At 35.8% G+C, this 21,704-nt stretch overlaps 1 protein-coding gene across 3 annotated transcripts in view; it reads left to right on the top strand.

The window, feature by feature from the left end:
* Positions 1–21,704, top strand: part of NKAIN3 (sodium/potassium transporting ATPase interacting 3) — a 686,257-nt gene that overhangs the window by 318,911 nt on the left and 345,642 nt on the right. For all 3 annotated transcript variants that reach the window (XR_004026194.1, XM_030795130.1, XM_030795129.1), the window contains exon 3: positions 4,514–4,594. Coding sequence is in view for 2 of the 3 variants with exons in the window: in XM_030795130.1 (XP_030650990.1) it covers positions 4,514–4,594 (81 nt within the window). In the remaining variant the exon portion in view is untranslated. The remainder of the gene's footprint in view (positions 1–4,513; positions 4,595–21,704) is intronic.

Raw genomic sequence — 21,704 nt, 5'->3', positions numbered from 1 at the left:
AATAGTATGTGCTGTGCTACCTGCACCTACCATTAGCTGACATACTCCTCAAGACTTATTTTTTTCTAAGATGCAACGTTGCGAGCTCCTGCCACTATAATTGAGGAGGCCTCTCAGCAAAGACTGTTAGAAAAACCTCCCCAGATCACAGAATCAAAGATCAGTAATTCCCTTCCAGGTGCCATCACACTATTAAGGTACAATTTACTATTTCTGTATTTATTTTTAGAATACAAAAATAACTTTGCCACATAGTACTCCTTTACTCATGAAAGTTTATTTTGGCGAAGGTGCAAGGTGGAATGTGTACATTAGGGCAGCCATTCCCAACCTTTTTGACACCAGGGACTCGTTTCATGGAAGACAATTTTTCCAGAGGTTGGGCGGGTTGGTTTTGGGATGAAAATGTTCCACCTCAGATCATCAGGCATTAGTTAGATTCTCATAAGTAGCCACAGCCTAGATCCCTCTCATGGGTAGTTCACAGTAGGGCTTGTGTTCCTATGAGAATCTAATGCCACACTGATCTGACAGGAGGCAGAGCTCAGGCAGTACTGGTCTGTGGCCTGGAGATTGGGAAACCTTGCTTTAGGGGAATACCATGTTCAGTCTTGCGTTTTGAATGGGCCTTATGTGCTTCTTTGGCTATAGACAGTACTAAGCAGTGAAATCACAAGGCATTGTTGTAGAATCAGCTATTTCCTATCTGTTTACTCCTCGGTCAAATATATTTCGTTTTACCTGTATATTTAAAATAAGATTTTTGTCCTAGAATTACTTAAATCTTTGTTATTTCATGTGTGATAATTTAATCAAGCAGGTTTTAACTCACAAGCAGATGAATTAGCAAATTCTTTAACATTTTTTGAAATAAGATTAACCTTGAAATTAAAATTAGCTCAAAACTGCCTTTAAAAATTTTTAAAGGGTCAAGTAAATTTGAAAAGTCCACAATTTAGTTATCTGGACTTTTATGCAAATGCTCATGTGCAAAGGACAACTCATTTTAATCTGAATTGTTATATAGCAAAATGTTTCTGCTAGGTCAGCATAAATCCCATTCCAGAGTCACTGCTCAACATGAAGCTGAGTGTTAGGATTTGATTCAATTGGTAAACCTCAAATTTAAATTCCTCTCCACCAATTATTGGCTGTGAAGCCTTGGGACATTTGTTTGCTTTCTTTTTGCCATAGTTACTTCATTTGAAAAACCTAACCCATAGATCATTTTAAATAATTATATAATGTATGTGACTTGCTTACTATAGCCTAACACAGGGTAAATGTTTGACAAATGTTTGAGATGTTCCTATGTCTTTTTTCCCCTTTACTCTACTAAAAAATGTTACAACAATGACTGAGCAAGAAACTTACTCTACATTTTTATTATAAGTCTAGCATATTGTGTATAATATTATCGCAAATTGATGTGTATATCAAAGAATGAATGGTCTTTCTCGTAATTAGAAAATAAGCAAGCTCAGAAAGTAAAAATAATTCATATTATAAACTAATTGCTTGATGGGGAAGAAATAGACTGGAAGATGTCCAAAGTTTATTTCCATTAAAAAATGCTGAAATATCCTTGTAAAACTAGGATATATTTAGGAAGCCACATAGAACACATAAACATTCTTTTTTCGTTATTATAGGTCTTGTCTATGTGGATTTGGATTTAAAATATATATACTAAACATAAGCAAAGTAGAAGAGAGATGGAGAGATTATGCAGAGTGATTTTTTTCTTATATTGAAAGCTTTCTTTACTACACGTATATTTAATATACCTAAATACATGATGTAAGACTGCTTTATAATAATCAAAGGGTATTTGTTTAAAAATGGAGAGTCTTATTTTTTAAGTTATTGCTTCAGTTGAATTATAAATAAAATAACCCACTTCAAAAAGAAGATAGGGAAGGTAGGCGGTCTCTTTGGCCATTGGTAATCCCAATACTTCCTACCTAGCTAAATTTCTATGGCCATATTTGTATCTCTAGCTATCTCTTTTCTTTTATACTCATGATCAGATTTGTGTCTCAAGTGCACATTAAGGTATACTTTACCTTATAACAATTCAAAAATCAAAAATATATATTTTCTTTGTTCTCAGCAAAGAAACAAATTTATTAGAAGAAACTTGTAAATGTATTAGAAGATATTACACAATATTGCTAAAACAAACAACACAAGAATTCCATATTATGCATGTCACAGTAATTGTAAAATACTAAAGATACTGTCATTCTAAAATAAATTGCCAATTATAGAACATATATGAATAAAAATTTGAGGTAAACTGGTAATTTGGTGAATTGGTCACTTGACAAATTGCTTAATTTGGTGACTGGTTATCTTGCCATGAATCTATAATCCTTTTACTAAAATCTTTTAAAACAAAGCCTACCCTGTATGCTTAAGCATCTCAGCTCTGGAATCAAACTATCATGTGTCAAATCCTAACTCTGACACTAAATAGGTGATTAAATGATTATCCCTCTACCTCAGTTTTAGTGTGATGATTGAATGACATGATATATGCAAAGCACTTACCATAGTACCGGGAACACAGAAAGCACTAGGATAATAACCCTTTTATTGTCAAAAATGTAGGAACTGACAGTTGAGGTTTACATAGCCTCATAATTTTGCCTTTGCAAGTTCAGAAGTGGCATCAAGATTACAACTTGTGAGAGATCCTGAATGTACTTCAGTCACCAAGTTTGTGCTATGATCTCTAAAATAGATGTGTTTTATTATGCATTTGTTATAGCTATGAATTGATTCACTAAAAAATACCTGTGCATGTAGGAATTAGTCCTAATAATTAAGTCCTATCATATGGTTTTGTAATTAATTTAGTTTATTGCCTTACTTTAATATTGCTTTATTTTATGTTCTTTTCCTAACCTTTTTCAATGGCTTTTTTCTCATGACTTAGAGGTTAGCATTGCTGTCTCATTTCAATATACTTATAATTAGATCTATTTAGAATGGAAGATATCAGGCACTACATGCCATCTTGCTAGCAAGAGCTTCAAAACTTATTGAGAGTTCAAAATTTACTAAGTCCACTCATACTAGAAGACTTTATGAACAGAATATATTAGAGCATCAGCAATATCTGCATATACCAAAAATCTCACTATATATTTTTACTTAACTTTGTAACATGTTTTCCAACTAAATTTCCAGTGATTTTTGAGCTTTAACTCATTATTATAATTATATTATTCTTAAAAATGAAAGCAAACCTTTCAGAAAAACAAATATACGATGGAACATTAAATGTAACCAATTACAGGACTACACTACTACATGAGATTATTTTAAAAATTCGTAAATGACAGAATACAAAATATAAATTGAATTTCATAAATAGTTAAAAGCTTCTGATAAGGTTTCTATTAACATAGCTATATTATACAGTCTAAATTTTATAATTCTATTGTTTGACACAGCATAGAATAAGCTAAAGAAATGATTTCAATATTTATTTTAATTTAAAAACAGTATGCAATGACTGTAATCACTGATAGAAAACAATAATTAAATTAATAAGTCTACTTAAGACATTAAGAATTCATTCTTTTTTGTGATAAAATAAAATGAATAGGCAAACTGTTGTTTGATATGTTATTTGTGTTCTACAGTAAGTACTATCCTCAGTCATCCTAGCTGGTCTGCATGTCACTTTTCTGGGCCTCAATTTCTCTGTCTGCATAACAAAGTGACTGGATGAGGGGAGCCGTAGTCCAATCATTGATTCTCCATTGATGAGTCTGTCGATCTAGGGCTACCTTAATTAAGACCAACTAATACTCTGGGTGAAGGTATTTCCTAATACATAGTATCTTAATAAAATCAATTAATCAGTAAGACCAGTAGGTTTAAAATTTGTTGGCTGGATATGATTGGAAGATATGAAAATCTGTTATTCATTTCCTCATTCTTAATCCTATTTATTAATTTCTCTGCTTTAAAATATTTTATATGGTTATATTTTTATTATATGATCATATTAGAGGCACACATTCTACCAATAAAATAGTCCAACAAACGAAAGTTTGTTAATTTTGTACTCCACACATGTTTTTTTCAAACATGATCTTCTTTCAGTCCTAGGTTTCAATAAATACTCCTTAAAATGTGACAGTTTTGTACTATAACTTAAAGATGATAGAGAGCTCACAGAAGATTTGCATAGTTGTCTTCCCTAGAAAAGATAATACTCAGAAAACAGAAATCAAATCAACACTTTGGTTTAACTTGTACCTGGAAGCCAGCAAAGCACTTTAAAAGTTGGTGTCTACTGAAAGCAGTAGAAACTATTGGATTTTTAATTTCTGGAAAGCTTAGGGGACCACATAGAGAGCACTCTTTTCTGAGCACTCCCTGTCAATTTCTTCCCAGAAGATAGACTTATAGACATTTTTATTATTGATTTATTTGATATACGTGCCTTTCATCTCCACATTTTTCTTCTCTTTCTCCCTCCCCCATTTCTATCTAGTATACAGTGTGGACTGCCCTCTGGGTCACCTGGAATGTGTTCATTATCTGCTTTTATTTGGAAGTAGGTGGGCTCTCAAAGGTGAGTTTATCATGCTTTTAAAGTACACTTAAAATGAGCACACTTCTAAGTATTGTGACTACATACATATATAGGTATTTGTGTGTGTGTGTGTGTGTGTAGAATGATGAAATACTATTCAAAAAAGACTTTAGGTATTTTGTGTGCTTGTGTCTGTGTATGTGTGTGTGTGTGTGTGTGTGTAATGATAAAATACTATTCTGATACTATGACTGCTACTGCTGCCACTACCCATAAACAATGAGGCCAACCCTTTGTCACTACATCAATTTCCTTACTCAGGTATGCCACGGGTTGCAAGCTGGTCCCTCGGACCTGTGAAAGGATTCCTTATTCCTGTTTCTTCTGTGACATATAAAGAAAAGTCTTGCCCCGTTGGCAAGCTTACCACTGGGGCTTGGGTTAGGGCCTTCTTTAGGGCCTGGAAAGCCACTTCTGCTTTAGGTGTCCATCTTACTAAATGGGTATCGGCTTTCTGAGTTTCCTTAATTAGTGTGTATAATAGCCTGGCTATTTCGTTTTTCATGGTGAAAAGAAAATTCTTATTTCTTTGTTTAAAGTATAATTTTTTTATTTCTTCAAATTTGAATATCTCCTAATGTGTTTGATAATCGGCTTTTATTTTCACTTTTTGTTAATAGGGTTTGTCTTTTTGTGTTTTAGTAATGGTGTTTTTAGGCTTTAGTCTCTATGGAACATAATTTTGTTCTATTTTTCAAGGTGAAAATCTGAATAGATATTTTACCAATAACTGACCAATGGCAAAAACAATATTTACTCAGTAGGCTTTTTACTGATTTGTTTTGCTTTTTTATGATATAATACATTTCTATAAGATCTGTTTCTAGAATATCATCATTTTTGGCACATACTACTTTATATTAGTTTGTATATACTTTATAATAGGAGTTATCTCTCTGCAATCTAGTATTCCCAAGTCTATGATTTAACCTCATACATTTGGTTTTACAGATGATTTTAGAATAAATCTGTTCAAATATATATAATGTATATTATATATCTCATTTTAGTTTTGTTTTTGTTCATTATATTTAACTTTTAATTAATTTAGGAAAGATTGAGAAAAATTTATGTTAGAGAATTCAGAAGGAAAGTTTTGAGTAATAGAATCAATCATAGAGGATGTGAACTAAAAGTTCCAACATCAAACTCCTTATAAAGTAGCCATCACAGATTGTGTTAATATTCTTGGGTATCACTTGACGAAAATTACTGTTGCAGTTTCCTTACTCCTTAGTTTAGCAAGGTACAAGTTCTTGATCCATGACCAAGAAGTATAAGGCATGCGGACACCGGAGAGTGAGTAAGGCAGAGTAGGATTCATTAAGCAACAGAAAAGCTCTCAACAGCAAGAGGGGAGCCGAGAGTGGATTGCCAGAAATGGGGTTGAGTTTGGGTCTTTTATGTGGCAGAAACAAGGTAGTCTTCTGTGTGTTCTGCCTTAATGAGAGAGGTAAAGCTGCCCCCTGTGGGTGTTGCATCTGTGTATGCCTAAGGTTGGCCAGAGTGACTCCATGTTGATTATTACTCATGAGTGCCTAAGCGAAACCCACAGAGGGAGGGTGGGGGCAAAACTGCAATGTTAATGATATTACAACTGGCTCTGGGTCAAGTTAAGGACATTTAGTGGATTTATTTTGCCTTCACCTAAGTTGGGACAGTCCCTTCTGAGCAGACATCCTGGTATAAGAGGAAGTTCTTAACCACATTTCCACCCTGCTACATAGGGGCAGTGCAGATGCATTCCCGCGAGTTCTATCTCTCTCCTTAGACCCTCCCTCTCTATCTGCCTAGCCAGCCTCTAACTGCTTCGTCTCTCTAATTCATGTCCCTTCTAATTCATGTAGAAGGGACAATGTGTTGGAGGGACAACAGAGGCCAGAGAAGCAGGAGGCAGGAGGACTGGGTTTGGAACAACTAGGAGCTTAGGTAGACACTGGAGGCTCAGAGAAATGACTGTCTTGTCAGAAAGGCACAGCTGAGATGCAAACAGGATCCAGCTGTTGTCCACCTGCACACTATTTAAATTACTAGGGTGTGATGGAGGGTGTAATGATTCCAGCTGGATTAACATCTGCCTCTTTGCCACAGGAAGACAGGGTTCAAGATTAGAGGTCTCACTGATTCCATAAACTCGGAAAAAACTAATTTCAATACAAAACAAAATGGGGTAGTCTCAAGAAAAGAGAGACAACCATGGCTACCATAGAACATGTCTTAATCATTCTTATCAACTAGTAATGTATATTCTCATGGGCATAAACAATTATGCCTCTTCCATATTATGGGATTCTTGATCACAGCCTCCAGATACTCCCTTTCCGTTTGTCTCATCTGCCAGCCTGCCCTGCAGCAGGCATTTGTTACTGTGGGCTTGAGTGTTTTAGTTCTCCCCATGCCTTTCAGCACTTGAAAGTAATGGATGCCTTGTTTTAAAGGAATGTGTATATGTATGGTGGGGTGGGGAATGACTGTGGGTAGGTAACTAAAAGTGTCTGTCTATACTTGTGTAATCTCCTGAAGCCTCAATTTCCTGTTCTACAAAATGAGGAAAGCCACAACAATAATCGCATTGGGTTGTTGAAAGAATTAAATAATACCTATGCAGGGCTTAGAAATGATCTTGGCATATTGTGAGGTTTCAGTAAATGGTGGTTCTCATTATTACCTTCAACATCATCATCTTTATTATTATTGGAGAAATTAACAGACATCACGATCCTCATCCTGAAAACCTTTGGGATGTATTTATTACTATGCAAGAGCTGTAAAAGGGAAAAATTGTAGGACTGAGTGACTTGTTTAAAAATATGAAAGAGTCCCTTGTGATAGGACCTCAGATCTGCATATTAACTTCACAGCTGTAACAGTATTAATTAAATCATTTCCTTCAACATGTAAATAGCTTTTTGATATACATCTGCAGCCAGATTCTCCTGGTGTCCCTACCACTTCCCCTAGCAGTACTTTAAGCATCTTTGGAAGTCTCCAAGGCTGTTTTTCTTGCCACACTTTAAGATCATCAAGGGCACAATTAATAAGTTATTGCTGCTTGTTTGGAAGTTACAAGACTTGAAATAATTTTTTCCTCCTGAGGAATACATTTGGAATTAAATATGAAAACCCATCTTATTTGCTACACTTAAAGATACTGAAAAATAAGTTATGTTAAGAACCCAAGTTTTAATACTTTTATTCCAAAGAAATTAGTCCAATCTGTCTTAATGGCATCTTTTAATTATTTTACATTTAAAATAATTTAAAAATTTCTAGGTACATTTTACCTAGAAAATTTAGGTTAATATTTATCCTAATTGACTTATCTTGAAAGGTTTGGTACTTCCATATTAGTAGTCTTAGAGAATTTTCAATGTGTCACATTTTCATAGAATTCTGAATCCGTACAACTGTGCATGAGCATAACTTTGACATAAAAATGAATGAAAGACATTCTACAAGGACTTATTTTATATTAATCATGAGCTTTGATCAGGGGCCTTCTAAAATCTTACAGGCAGGGCACAGGGGAGGGAAACGGACTAACTCTTACTGATTTCCTACACAGCACAGGGGCTTTCCATCAGTTTTTTTCCATTTTATCCTTACCTCAGAGGTAGACATTAGTATCTTTATTTTATAAATGAGGAAGCTCAGCTAGGAGAGGCTAACTTGCTCAAGGCAAGCAGTAAACTGAGATGTCAGGTCTTAATGCTTCCTTCCGAAGGTCACTTCATTTCCCATTATAGCAAGTTGCTTCCTGCACAGAAGGAAAACCCACCTGCATTTGTTTCTCTATTGTCATGTTTTAACAGCTATGCTTTTTCTAACTTGTGGGCATTTTGATTCTTGGAGAAATTTAAGCCATTTCCCCAGAAGGCAATAATAGCACCTTATTGTCCTCTTTTGACTTAAATTGACACCATCATTCATGAGGGTCCTCTTTTAAAATCTTTAGTTGAATAGTTCACCTGAGCAGCCAGGCAGCGTCAGTGAAGTAGTTCTTCCTCTTCAAGGCTCATTCTTATTACTTACCCTGAATTGTTCCTTTGCACTTACTGGGAAAATTCTTTTTCTTGATCGAGATTCATTTTCCTTCAAGGTTGGATTCTTCTATCAACTTTAGCTTTTGGGCAGGCAATTTCCAGTAAAATATTTTAGACAGTCAATTCAGAGTTCAGTACATGAACAATTGCAGAGGAGACAGAACTCTCAGTTTCCCTCAGCTGCTTACAATCTATCCATTGTCTTTTATAAACATTCAAATATTTTTGCTTCTTGTAGAGTTCTTTTTCTGATGGTAGTTTGAAATTAGATCAAGGATATATAGTATCTTTCCTTTTTTATTTAAACAAATACAACCTACTGAATCTAGTAATGAGTTTTTAAGTCATATTTATATTTTCTTTTTGATATCTTTCTACCTGGACATTTTTCAAAAGGAGTCCTAAAATGTGATGTTTAAAGAGGAATGGAGGTAGGTACAGAATATCTATATTCAGGAATAATATATCTGGCAAACTGTACAAAAATAGCATCCTAGAATCACAGCAAACTATGCCTACTTCTGGAACTACAAGAATAATATCCTATGCACTATACTGTATCCTGAAGTAAATGGGATATCTATCTATATCAATGGACACTTTGGGAAAGATACATATTCATTTCACTAGAATAACAAAATATTTCAGGTTCTGAACTAACATATTAGTAGGTATGTATCCTGCTGAGCTAAAGGAATATTTTTGTCTATAATATTGACTGATGGTGGTGGTAAGTGGCTGTGAGTATCTGCCCACTTATTAAGGATCTGTAAAGGAAGAATCATCACAATCTGCTTCCAGGTACTAAATCTAAATGAGAACCAAAGCCTGAAAATGTTTATTGTTATGTTTGGTTCCTGCACAGTCTTTATCCAAAGAGACGCAATTATATTCTTTTAAAAAATAGCAAAGCAATGTAAATATAGATATGAATTTCCTATTCCAAAAATTTAAGCTACGTCTTTTCCTTTGGCATGAGTCTAAGTGAACATAACTTCTAAAAATACAGTCCTCAGTTTCTATTTTATAGTGAGATAATTTGATTCCTCCTGTAGCTTTTCTACAATAAAGAAAATTACAAGCAAGGTTAAACTCAGTCTTATATTTTTCGTAAATTTCATCAAATACAAATACCTCAAAAATCTTTATCCTAAAAAGCCAATTTGAAGCTACATTATAAGCCAATGACATATATAAAACACAATCTAAACTACCACGTAATTGCCACAACCTGGGTAGTATTAAGAGTTTTTAATCAGAAATTTGTATTGTAATCTTGTGCCTTTCCACAGGGGTTCAAATCATTTTTTACCAAGGAGCAGATGAATATATTATTCTATCAACAGTAGCTGTATTTCTTATTATATGATTGGAATCAGTTATTGAACAAAGCCTATGCAAATATAATTGAAACACTATCCAGAAATATGTTGTCTTTGCTCTTTGTATTTTATCTTTTCTTCTTCTAATGAAAATATGCCTGAGATCAATATTTAAAGGTAAACATTTTACCTTTGTATCTAGTTTATTGACTCAACTCATGGGATAATAATCATGAAATGGTTTTATTTCTTTGAATAAACTGTTTCCCCAATCTTCTGCCCCAAACCCTCTTCCTGTTTCATAAAACATTGTATACAGAGTCTATGACAACTTTGGTCATAAAAAGCTCATTTCATGTCTGATTCACATCTATTTTTTTTTTTTTTTTTTTGAGACGGAGTCTTGCTCTGTCGCCCTGGCTGGAGTGCAGTGGCGCAATCTCGGCTCATTGCAAGCTCCACCTCCCGGGTTCACTCCATTCTCCTGCCTCAGCCTCTCCGAGTAGCTGGTACTACAGGTGCCCGCCACCTCACCCGGCTAATTTTTTGTATTTTTAGTAGAGACGGGGTTTCACCGTGGTCTCGATCTCCTGACCTCATGATCCGCCCACCTCGGCCTCCCAAAGTGCTGGGATTACAAGCGTGAGCCACCGCGCCCGGCCTCTATTCTTTCCCCTTACAAAAGCTGACCTTGTTTTAGGCCTTGACCTCTCCCTGATCCCGACTCTACTCTGGGAGAAGAAACAGGAGGTAGTGGGTCTTCTTACATAGCCAGCCTTAAGATTATGCTGGAGGGTTTGAAGGATCCTGATCTCACACTGATGTTGGTCTGTTCCCCCTACTGCTAGTGGCCTCTGCTGATCAATCTCCAAACATGGCAAATTCTTCCACTAACTTCAATAAGTCAATATTTATTTTTAATAAGTCTATAATTATTCTAATACATGAAAATGTGTTGACAGTGATTACATAACATTAAGCCATTCTGAGTAGACTCCAACTGCTGAGCTGAATTTTCATGTAAGCATCATTATCAAGAGAATTTTGGTGCTGTGAAGAACACCACACTTTTATAGCTTATATTCAAATGCTTTTCTGTGTTTTTGAAGACAATTTAAAGCTACTGCTACAGAATTTTTCATGCAGTCAATTGAAGATAAGATCATTGTAGAAGAACAATATGTAGAACAATTATTCTTATAAGTGCCATTAAGATTTTGGATTTTCTTGTGATGTTAATTTGCTTCGAATGCAAAATCTTAGTGTTGTGACATGTCAATTAAGAGTACAGTCTTGATGATGAAGAATTTCTGGTGACATTTGCAACAATTAACAAATTATAAAAGAGACCCTGATAAGCACGTTTTGTGGCATTTATTTAGTTTTTAAAACCAGAATAGCAGTATGTACTACTGGATAGCCTTATAAAATAAAACTGCACCACATGGTGAGATTATGATTGATGAATAGTAAGCTGAAGTGCCCTGCAGGAGCAGAGGAGCCTAAGATAATAATTACTCAATGCTACTCCCATGTATGTTACAGAAGCAAAACGCAAGTCATTTAAATTCTTCGGATAAAATTTTTCCATGTAGACAGCTGAAGGAAAAAATCACAGATAATATTAATCATTTCTAAACAGTTAATTTTGCACAGAGAAAGTTTGTCTCTGAGCCCCATACTATAATGGCATGAGGAATTATAGGCTGGGGCTTCAGATTGAACTTAATTAGTGTCTTGCACACATATGGCCCTAGAAGCATCTGTGCATCTGATTTGTGTTTCCTCTGGTTGTGGTTGTCACTGCAACTTTAATATTGTACCAGCTACCTTAGCATAGGAGTCTGGATCCCTGACTCAGGAAGGATAAGTTTGAGAATGCAAGGTAGGAAGAATTCTGAGAAGATTAAATCAAATATATGAAGAAATATGTGAAAAATGATTGGTCAGATTAGTGTCAAAGCTGAGAGAGGTGGAAAGAGTGATAGGTTTTGTTTTATCTGCAGGAAGCCACTAACAGAATGACAGTTTCTACAGAAACCCTTGTAACAAGATACCCTTTGGTATGAAGTTCCTAACAAGCCAGTGTCTGCCCCACAGCAGGGCTGCCTGGAATGTCTGCTGCAGCACAGAACTGCCCAAGGAAGAGAGTCAGGAAACAGGAGAGACTCTATCCTTCCATGTCCCATCTGAGGACTGATAGAGAGAAAATAGTGAGAAAGTTACTAGAGTGAAGATTGTCCAGAAGATGAGGCAGAACTCGCTGGTCCCAGTAGAGGCCACTGAATGGAGGCAACAAGGTGACAGAATTAAAAAAGAGGAAGCATCCGAGTGTCTGGTAAGAATGAGCTAGAATCGCCTTTGCCCTTTGGAAGCCCTCAGCATTGATTCACCTTTGCCTGCTTTCTGATTCAGGAACAACAGTAGTACAGGAAAAATACAGCACACAGCTGTGTGTGTAGTAATTATCGGTGTGCTTGCATGTTAAAATCAGCATATTGAAGCATCCAGCTGTCTATGCTCACTTAAAGGTTAGCTTTTGTCTGGAACTTTCATCCTACTACAGAAACCAGATGGAATATCTCACAATCAAATAACAGATGAAGCTGAAAAACAATAAAAGCATGTAACACGCAATTCTTCTTTATTCTTGTGGGAGCCACTTTAACTCAAGGTCTCTGAGAACTTATTTATGGAACCCAAATATTTGTAACTCTTAATTTTCTAAAAGAATAGAAATTTAAAAGCATACATTTCTAGGATTAGAATTGGATGGGGAGGACAAAAGTTAATTGAAATTTAGCAAATGTCAAAGAAAAAGAAAGAATATCCATTTGTTAAATTAATTTACAAATGGAAAGTATAGCTTTCTGTACAAATCATATCATTTTCCAAATTTTCTAAGTGTTTAACTATATTCATCAAATCATTCTTTCATTAAACAAATGATGGCAGAAGTTTCTGGTTATTGTCCATAATCTATTCCCCCTTCTTCTGGTCAAGAGTCTAGGAAAATCCTGCTCTCATCACAGGTCCAGGGCTAAAAAGCTCTATTTGTTTGTCTGTGTAGGTGTAGGTATGGTCATCTAAGTAAGTTCTGGCCATTGTGATACATGCAGAAGGATTGTGAGGAACTTCTGGAAGGGCTGCTGTAGAGCTAATGAATTAGAAGCAGACCCAAACTTAGTGACTTAAAGAATACAAATTTGTTCTTCCATTTCTTCTGTGGGTCAGAAGTCTCATGCAGGTCTTAATGACACCTCAAAATCGAGCTGTGAGCAGGGGCTGTATTCCTTTTTGGAGGTTCTAAGGTGACCTTGAGGATGTCAACCACGCATTAGAATGGTAGAGCTGAAAGCAAAATGAGCCTAATAACTCAACAGAGCTTTCAGACCAGCCCTGAGCTGCCTATGACCGGATTTGTTTTACATTAGAAAATGGGTTCAAGCCATTGTTTGAGGGTTTGAAATATGCAACTGAAAATCATGCCTATATCATTCTATAGTCTATTTTATCTAGTATTTACTCAGTTCAAAGCACTGTACCAGGAACTAGGGCTACATCCAGTTGTTGCCCCCCAAAAATATTTAGTATACAGTCTGCCCTCTGAATCTACAGGTTCCACATCCATGCATTCAACCAACTGCAGATCAAAAATATTTGGAAGAAAGCAATAAAAAGTAACAATACAGAAGTAAAAAATAATACCAAAATTAAAATACGGCATAACTATTTACATAGTATTTACACTATATTAGGTATTACAAGTATTCTAGAGATTACAAAGTATATGGAGGGTGTGCACAGGTCATGTGCAAATACTATATTATTTTATTTCAGGGACTTGAGCACCCTCAGATTTTGGTGTCTGCAGGGGGCCTGGAATCAATGCCCCATGGATACAGAGGAACAACAGTAATAGAAACAAATTTTCTATTAAATGAGTATTCACAATAAAATGTAGTGAGAATTATGATAATGGAAGGAAAACAAACTTTGGTATTTTAAAGCAGGGAACACAGTTTTCCTAAGGAAGATGGAATTAAGAGCAAAGAACATTATAGCAAATAACATGCTGATCTTCACAGATATGCTGTAATTGACCTACCTTCAGTGAGAAAAGTGCTTTGCGTTGCTACTCTTAAAAATTCCTTATAATAAATGTGCGTCGATCCACCATCTCCATCTTACCCTCTTTTCTCAGATTATCCCTTGGCAAGCACATATTAAAGAGAGAACCTCCAAGGATTACATGGATCAGGACTAAGGTCACTACCCTTGAGAGCTGATCCTGTAGGGCCATGCTCTAAACAAGGAAGGTATCGAGTTACAAATTATAACAATCAGTGGCCTGAAAATATCTGTTCAGGCACAGCTGGGGAAAAAATGCTGGTCTACTAGTGTTCATTTTGAGGTTATCTGTGATTTTCCTGAGCATAAACAGACAAATGTGCTCCTCAACTCTAAGACCATTTCACTGCACAACTGCACTATTTAGCTTAGAGTCAATACTGATTCAAAAAGTATTTCAAGGCAGGGTAAATACACTTCCTGCAAAATCCCCTTAAGAAAGTATGCTGCTGAAAGGAGAATGGTATAAAGAAGTCCTTTCAGAACAAGCACTATATCCCCACACTTATTTTAGCCACAGAAATTCAATTTGGTTGAGTTGTCTGGGGACTTGATTTGACCCTGTTTCCAGAACAATGTGCAATGGCTTGACAGAATCATTTTTAAATGGGCCATCTGATGCTTCAGTTTGTAGATATAATTCACCATTTATTTTTGTCCTGTAATTATAGAATTAATGAAGAAAACACTTCCACTGTGTATTTGAAATATTAAGGGCATCAAGTCATTTTAAGTATTAGTTTGAGAAGATACTCTGTCCTGCTTCAAGGCAACATAGGACATCAGAAGCAGTGATTGTGTAGTGAGCTGTGCCCATCATTAACTGAGATACTGAGACAGTGGGTGTAGTTATTTCCTACATACAATTAGTGTTGCATGCCAAGAGCATTATATTAATTTTGGTTCGGTATAAAAAGCAGGCAAGCTACTGGTCCCTGAAATCAATGACTTTCAGAAGAGCCTAGACATTGGGCACTGGGTGATCACATGAATAATTGAAGACTGATTTGTTAACCATGCAGAAATGAAGTTAGCCATACAGGGAGACACATTATCAACTGCCAGCAATTTGCTGCATTTTTTGAAAACCACAGGCAGCAATTTAGAGAAAAGATTAGGCCAGTTATTGTACACATGTGACACATTCTTGATTTAAGATGTCAATCTGGAAAGCTGTACACTGACACCTGGATTTTGGAATGAGGTTATAAAGTTTATGAAGAACTGATTTTCCCAGAGACTGTCTATATTTCTGCTCTGGCAGATCCCTGAATGCACACCCCTTGCTGGGGCTTTGTGTGTACAAATTGGCACTGTCATGGAAGGCTGATGCACCTTCTCTCAGCACCTTTGCATCGCTCAGTGCTTGAATGCACTTGGTGTTCATGACAGTATGGTGATGAGCTTTTATTTCTTGGAGAAAAAAAAAATGTTGTCTATATATTTCTTTTTCCTGTGCAATCCTGAGGGTTATAATCACTTTCATCCTGCACCAGGAATTTACATTTCAGTACTTCATAAGAAAATGATTAAAGGGAAATCCACTTTTTATTAGTGTAATTTCTTTCCACTTCTTTTTCCTATTGGTATTAAGTCAGTAACAATCATTTTTTTTCATATTTGAATTTGTGAAAAGGTGAAATGAAGGTAGCCTTATTCCCCAGAGAAATTTGAAACCAATAGAGTGTCCTGAAGGATGACTGCTATTGACAGAATATTTATAAAATACTGCATCTCATATGTAAATACCATAAAGTATAACCTATGAGTGATCATTTTCTGAATGTTACCAAAATTAGGCTTTTTGTATATGTTGAAATTTATTCTCAATATTTACATTAATTTATTAACTTTTCCAAGGATTCCTAGCAAGCATAAATCTTGCAAATCCAATTTTAATTGTTATTCCTAATCTGAAATCACATATGCCAATGTAACTATTTCAAAAAATTAGTTAAACTTTTAATATGTGAAACAAATCAAGACTTCCTATGTGTGTCATTGTTAGCAATAAAATAAATCTAAAAACTAAGACATATACTTTCTTCTTCTTTTCACCCTTTCTATATTTGCCCACCTGGCTGAGTCTATAATCTCCTTTACAAAGTGATGGCAATTCTTGTATTTTGCTTTAATCATTCTTTCCCACACTTTTCTTTTTTTCTAAATGGAGAAAAACATTGATAAATTGGTTTTGGTTTCCTGTGTCACGTGTTAAAGGTGAAACATTAAGATTCTAAAAATTGATCATAAAAGCCAAAATTTGAACTATTTAATAATGGAGATTAGTATTAGACCATAATTCTGGTTTTGCCCAAAAGTTTGTGGGGCTTTCTTAATTAAAGAAATCAGTAAAATAAAACAAGCTTAACATGAATGAAGACTTACATTTGTTTTGTCCTTGCGATAGTTTACTGAGAATGATGTTTTCCAGTTTCATCCATGTCCCTACAAAGGACACGAACTCATCATTTTTTATGGCTGCATAGTATTCCATGGTGTATATGTGCCACATTTTCTTAATCCAGTCTATCGTTGTTGGACATTTGGGTTGGTTCCAACTCTTTGCTATTGTGAATAGTGCCGCAATAAACATACGTGTGCATGTGTCTTTATAGCAGCATGATTTATAGTCCTTTGGGTATATACCCAGTAATGGGATGGCTGGGTCAAATGGTATTTCTAGTTCGAGATCCCTGAGGAATCGCCACACTGACTTCCACAATGGTTGAACTAGTTTACAATCACACCAACAGTGTAAAAGTGTTCCTATTTCTCCACATCCTCTCCAGCACCTGTTGTTTCCTGATTTTTTAATGATGGCCATTCTAACTGGTGTGAGATGGTATCTCACTGTGGTTTTGATTTGCATTTCTCTGATGGCCAGTGATGATGAGCATTTCTTCATGTGTTTTCTGGCTGCATAAATGTCTTCTAGTGCTGGAAGTTCTGGCCAGAGCAATCAGGCAGGAGAAGGAAATAAAAGGTATTCAATTAGGAAAAGAGGAAGTCAAATTGTCCCTGTTTGCAGATGACATGATTGTATATCTAGAAAACCCCATTGTCTCAGCCCAAAATCTCCTTAAGCTGATTAGCAACTTCAGCGAAGTCTCAGGATACAAAATTAATGTACAAAAATCACAAGCATTCTTGTACACCAATAACAGACAAACAGAGAGCCAAATCATGAGTGAACTCCCATTCACAATTGCTTCAAAGAGAATAAAATACCTAGGAATCCAACTTACAAGGGATGTGAAGGACCTCTTCAAGGAGAACTACAAACCACTGCTCAATGAAATAAAAGAGGATACAAACAAATGGAAGAACATTCCATGCTCATGGGTTGGAAGAATCAATATCGTGAAAATGGCCATACTGCCCAAGGTAATTTATAGATTCAATGCCATCCCCATCAAGCTACCAATGACTTTCTTCACAGAATTGGAAAAAACTACTTTAAAGTTCATATGGAACCAAAAAAGAGCCCGCATCGCCAAGTCAATCCTAAGCCAAAAGAACAAAGCTGGAGGCATCACGCTACCTGACTTTAAACTATACTACAAGGCTACAGTAACCAAAACAGCATGGTACTGGTACCACAACAGAGACATAGATCAATGGAACAGAACAGAGGCCTCAGAAATGATGCCGCATAGCTACAACTATCTGATCTTTGACAAACCTGACAAAAACAAGAAATGGGGAAAGGATTCCCTATTTAATAAATGGTGCTGGGAAAACTGGCTAGCCATATGTAGAAAGCTGCAACTGGATCCCTTCCTTACACCTTATACAAAAATTAATTCAAGATGGATTAAAGACTTATATGTTAGACCTAAAACCATTAAAATCCTACAAGAAAACCTAGGCAATACCATTCAGGACATAGGCGTGGCAAATTTTAAAAGGCCATTATGTTTGACAAAACCTGGGCTACAGGCTCCTCTAAAAAGTGGCCTCAGCAGGATCAGTCTTCCCTCCAGCTTTGTTGCCATCTATGGCAAACAATACTCTTGCCACTATTGGCAAACATGCATTATTTTACATGAGAGTTTGGGAAGCATAGATTTGGAATGGAAATGGAAATCACATTCGACTTTTCCAAACTACTCTCTTTTATGCAACAAGCAAGCATCTGCAATTATAGCATGTAAACTTTAACTTCCTTAAACTTTCTTATACAAGTCACAAATATTTTTATAATTATTACAGAAAGAAAGTTTCAAATTATTTATACAGTCTTGGCTTTGGGGGGATCTAATCAATGAAATCATATAGTTTTATTGTCCATTCAATAGCAAAAATGCTATTGTCTATAGCATTTTTAATATAAATTAAGATATACTTTCATAAGGGGAAAAATGTTCAATGATTTAGAAATAGCTATGCTATAGACAACAAAATCATGGTTTTCTGTGTTTGAGTGTTTGACTACATGTTATATTAGAATATAATAATGGTGGCAGCCTGAGAGAATGTTTTCAACTTAGTAAGCTTTGACTTTTGTTGCAAACATCAGGAAATTAATCTCTAAGTCTAAATTGTGGTAGGTTTATACTCTAAGGCCTCTTGCTGCTCAGGTCAGGCTATAATGATTTCTACTTGATCTATTTCTTTACCTTTAGAAACTCCCTACTTTATTTTTCACTATATCATCAAAAACCGTGTGCCCTTTGTTACACCAAACATAGAGTTGGTTTATTATTAGTTTGCATTTATATTGTATTTTCCCTCAAGTAGCTCGAGGTGCTTTACAGAACATGACAGCAGTCATCAAAACACTTTGTCAGGTGTGTAAAGTGAGAAATAATGCTGTTATAAATGTGCTGAAGGCATTGTACTTGCTGGCAAATGTTTATTTTCTACATATTTTGTTACATACAATCTTTTTAGTGATTTTGTTTAAAATGAGTTCCAACTCATTAACATTTTCTTTTCTTGGCTTTAGAATCAGACACATTTGTTCAACAAGTTTATTGGGCATCTGCTCTTTGCCAAGTATTCTTGTAGGGACTGAGAATATAACTGGGGGATAAAAAGAATTTGCACTCACAGAGCTTTTATTCTGGGGAAAGAGACGTAATATATAAATAAGTAAATGTACACTATAATTGCTTGTTCTATTAAGTGCTATCGATAGAAAAAAGCAAAATAAAGGGAAGTAAAAGGATAGGGAGTAACTTCATGAGAATGGAAGAAGTTGAGAGGCCTTAGTGACAGAAGGGAGCACAGATATGAGGGAATGCCAAGTCTCCCCGATAGGAACATGTTTGGCATGCACGCAGAACTCAAGGGATGCCGAGTTATGTTGCTAGCATGCCATGAGCCAAAAGAGGAGAGCAGAAGAAAGGGCAATGGCAAGATCCTACAGGAACGTCGTGTAGCTCATGAAATGATTTGGATTTGGTCTCAGTATAATGGAAACCCATTGGATGCGACTGAGCATAGGGGACTGACAGGATCAGAAATTACTGTGTAGGGGACAAGAGTGAAAGCAAGATGACCCACAGAGATTGTGGTGGTCCAGGTAAGAAACAAAGGTGGTGGCCGGATGTGGTGGCTCATGCCTATAGTCCCAGCACTTTGGGAGGCCAAGGCAGGTGGATCACCTGAGTTCAGGAGTTTGAGACCAGCCTGACCAACATGGCAAAACCCCGTCTCTACTAAAAATATAAAATTAGCCAGGCGTGGTGGCACACGCCTGTAATCCCAGCTACTTGGGAGGCTGAGGCAGAAGAATCATTTAAACCTGGGAGGCAGAAGTTGCAGTGAGCCAAGTTGGCGCCATTGCACCCCAGCCTGGGTAACAAGAGCAAAACTCTGTCTCAGAAAAAAAAAAAAAGTGCTTGGATGAGGGCGTGACAGCGGCTGAAGTGACAATAATGAGTTTGATAAATCAGTTCAAATATCCAATTTCAAAGCAAAGTAGTAGTGAAATAGATAGTAGTAGAGGTGGTGCATGAAAAATCTTTAAATTCTGTCTCTGACACATGCTGTTGTCTCAGAAACTCAAAGTTTTCTTACCAGTAAAAATGCAAAAATAATTGCATCAGAGAAAACTGATGTACAGCTGAGAAAACTGAGACCTTGTGCAGAGTATACTTTTGATGCTTTAAAAATGTATCCTGTCTCCCACTTCTCGACTAGCCTTTTTCTTTCTTTCTTTCTATTCCCTATAACGTCACACTGCTTATTTCTCTTTTCCTTGTGTTTCCTACTTTGTTGCATCATATATTGTCCTTGCCCTCCAAATGTCTTATTTCCAGATGCCAAGATTCTGTTAATTGTTCTCTTTGAATACAGAAGGGGTTGGTTGAAGTGAGGCCTGCTACATTTTTTACTATGTTCTTACGTACATATAGTTTCATAGTAGAATCTTAGTTTCATAGTAGAATAGTGATTCTACTGTGCTCTTTTTTGGTTTCCATAAAACTCTTGGCATAATAGTTGAAGTACTTCTAACAGACACATCTGAAATTTCAGTGGGGGAAAAAAGCTAAATATGGAATACTTGCTTCCACTATCAGCCAGATAGTCTTTAGCACTGAGAATTAAAAAGAAAATATTTTTGAAATTTAGAGTCAGTTCTACCCAGTTATATATGTTCACCTTGAAATTCTTCTAATTTCTTTTTAAAAAAATGTTATGGGCATATAGTAGCTGTATATATTTATGGGGCACATTAGATGATTTGATACAAGCATGAAATATGAAATAAGCACATCATGGAAAATGAGGTATCTATCTCCTTAAATATTTATGCTTTGAGTTAAAAAAATCCAATTACATTCTTTATTTAACAATTAAATTATTGACTAGAGTCACCTTATTGTGCTATCAAGTACTAAGGTCTTAGTCATTCTTTTAAACTATTGTTTGTACTCATTAACCGTCCCCACTTCTCCCCATCAGACTCCTGCTCTGGAAATCATTCTTCTACTTTCTATGTCCATATATTCAATTGTTTCGATTTTTAGATTCCATACAGTGATAACATGCAATGTTTGTCTTTCTGTGCCTGGCTTATTTCCCTTAACATGATGACCTCCAGTTCTACCCATGTTGTTGCAAATAACTGGATCTCATTCTTTTTTATGGCTGAATAGTACTCCATTATGTGTATGTACCACGTTTTAAAATCTGTTCATCTGTTGATGGACACTTAACGTTGCTTCAAATCTTCCCACTTTTAAACAGTGGGGCAACAAACATAGGAGTGCAGATATCTCTTTGATATACTCATTTTTTTTTTCTTTTGCGTAAATACCTAAAAGTGAGACTGCTGGATCATATGGTAGCTCAATTTTTAGTTTTTTGAGGAACCTTTAAATTGTTCTCCATAATGGTTGTACTAATTTACATTCCCACCAACAGCATATGAGGGTTCCCTTTTCTTCACATCCTTGCCAGCATTTGTTATTGCATGTCTTTTGGAAATAAGCCATTTTACCTGTGGTGAGATGATATCTCATTTTAGTTTTGATTTTCATTTCTCTGATGATCAGTGATGCTAAACACCTTTTTCATAAGCCTGTTTGCCATTTGTATGTCTTATTTGAGTAATGTCTATTCAAATATTTTGCCTATTTT

Source organism: Nomascus leucogenys, chromosome 16, assembly GCF_006542625.1.
Source record: "Nomascus leucogenys isolate Asia chromosome 16, Asia_NLE_v1, whole genome shotgun sequence".
Lineage (NCBI taxonomy): Eukaryota > Metazoa > Chordata > Mammalia > Primates > Hylobatidae > Nomascus > Nomascus leucogenys.
The sequence above is the reverse complement of the archived record's forward strand: the minus strand, read 5'-3'. Positions and strand labels throughout refer to the sequence as shown.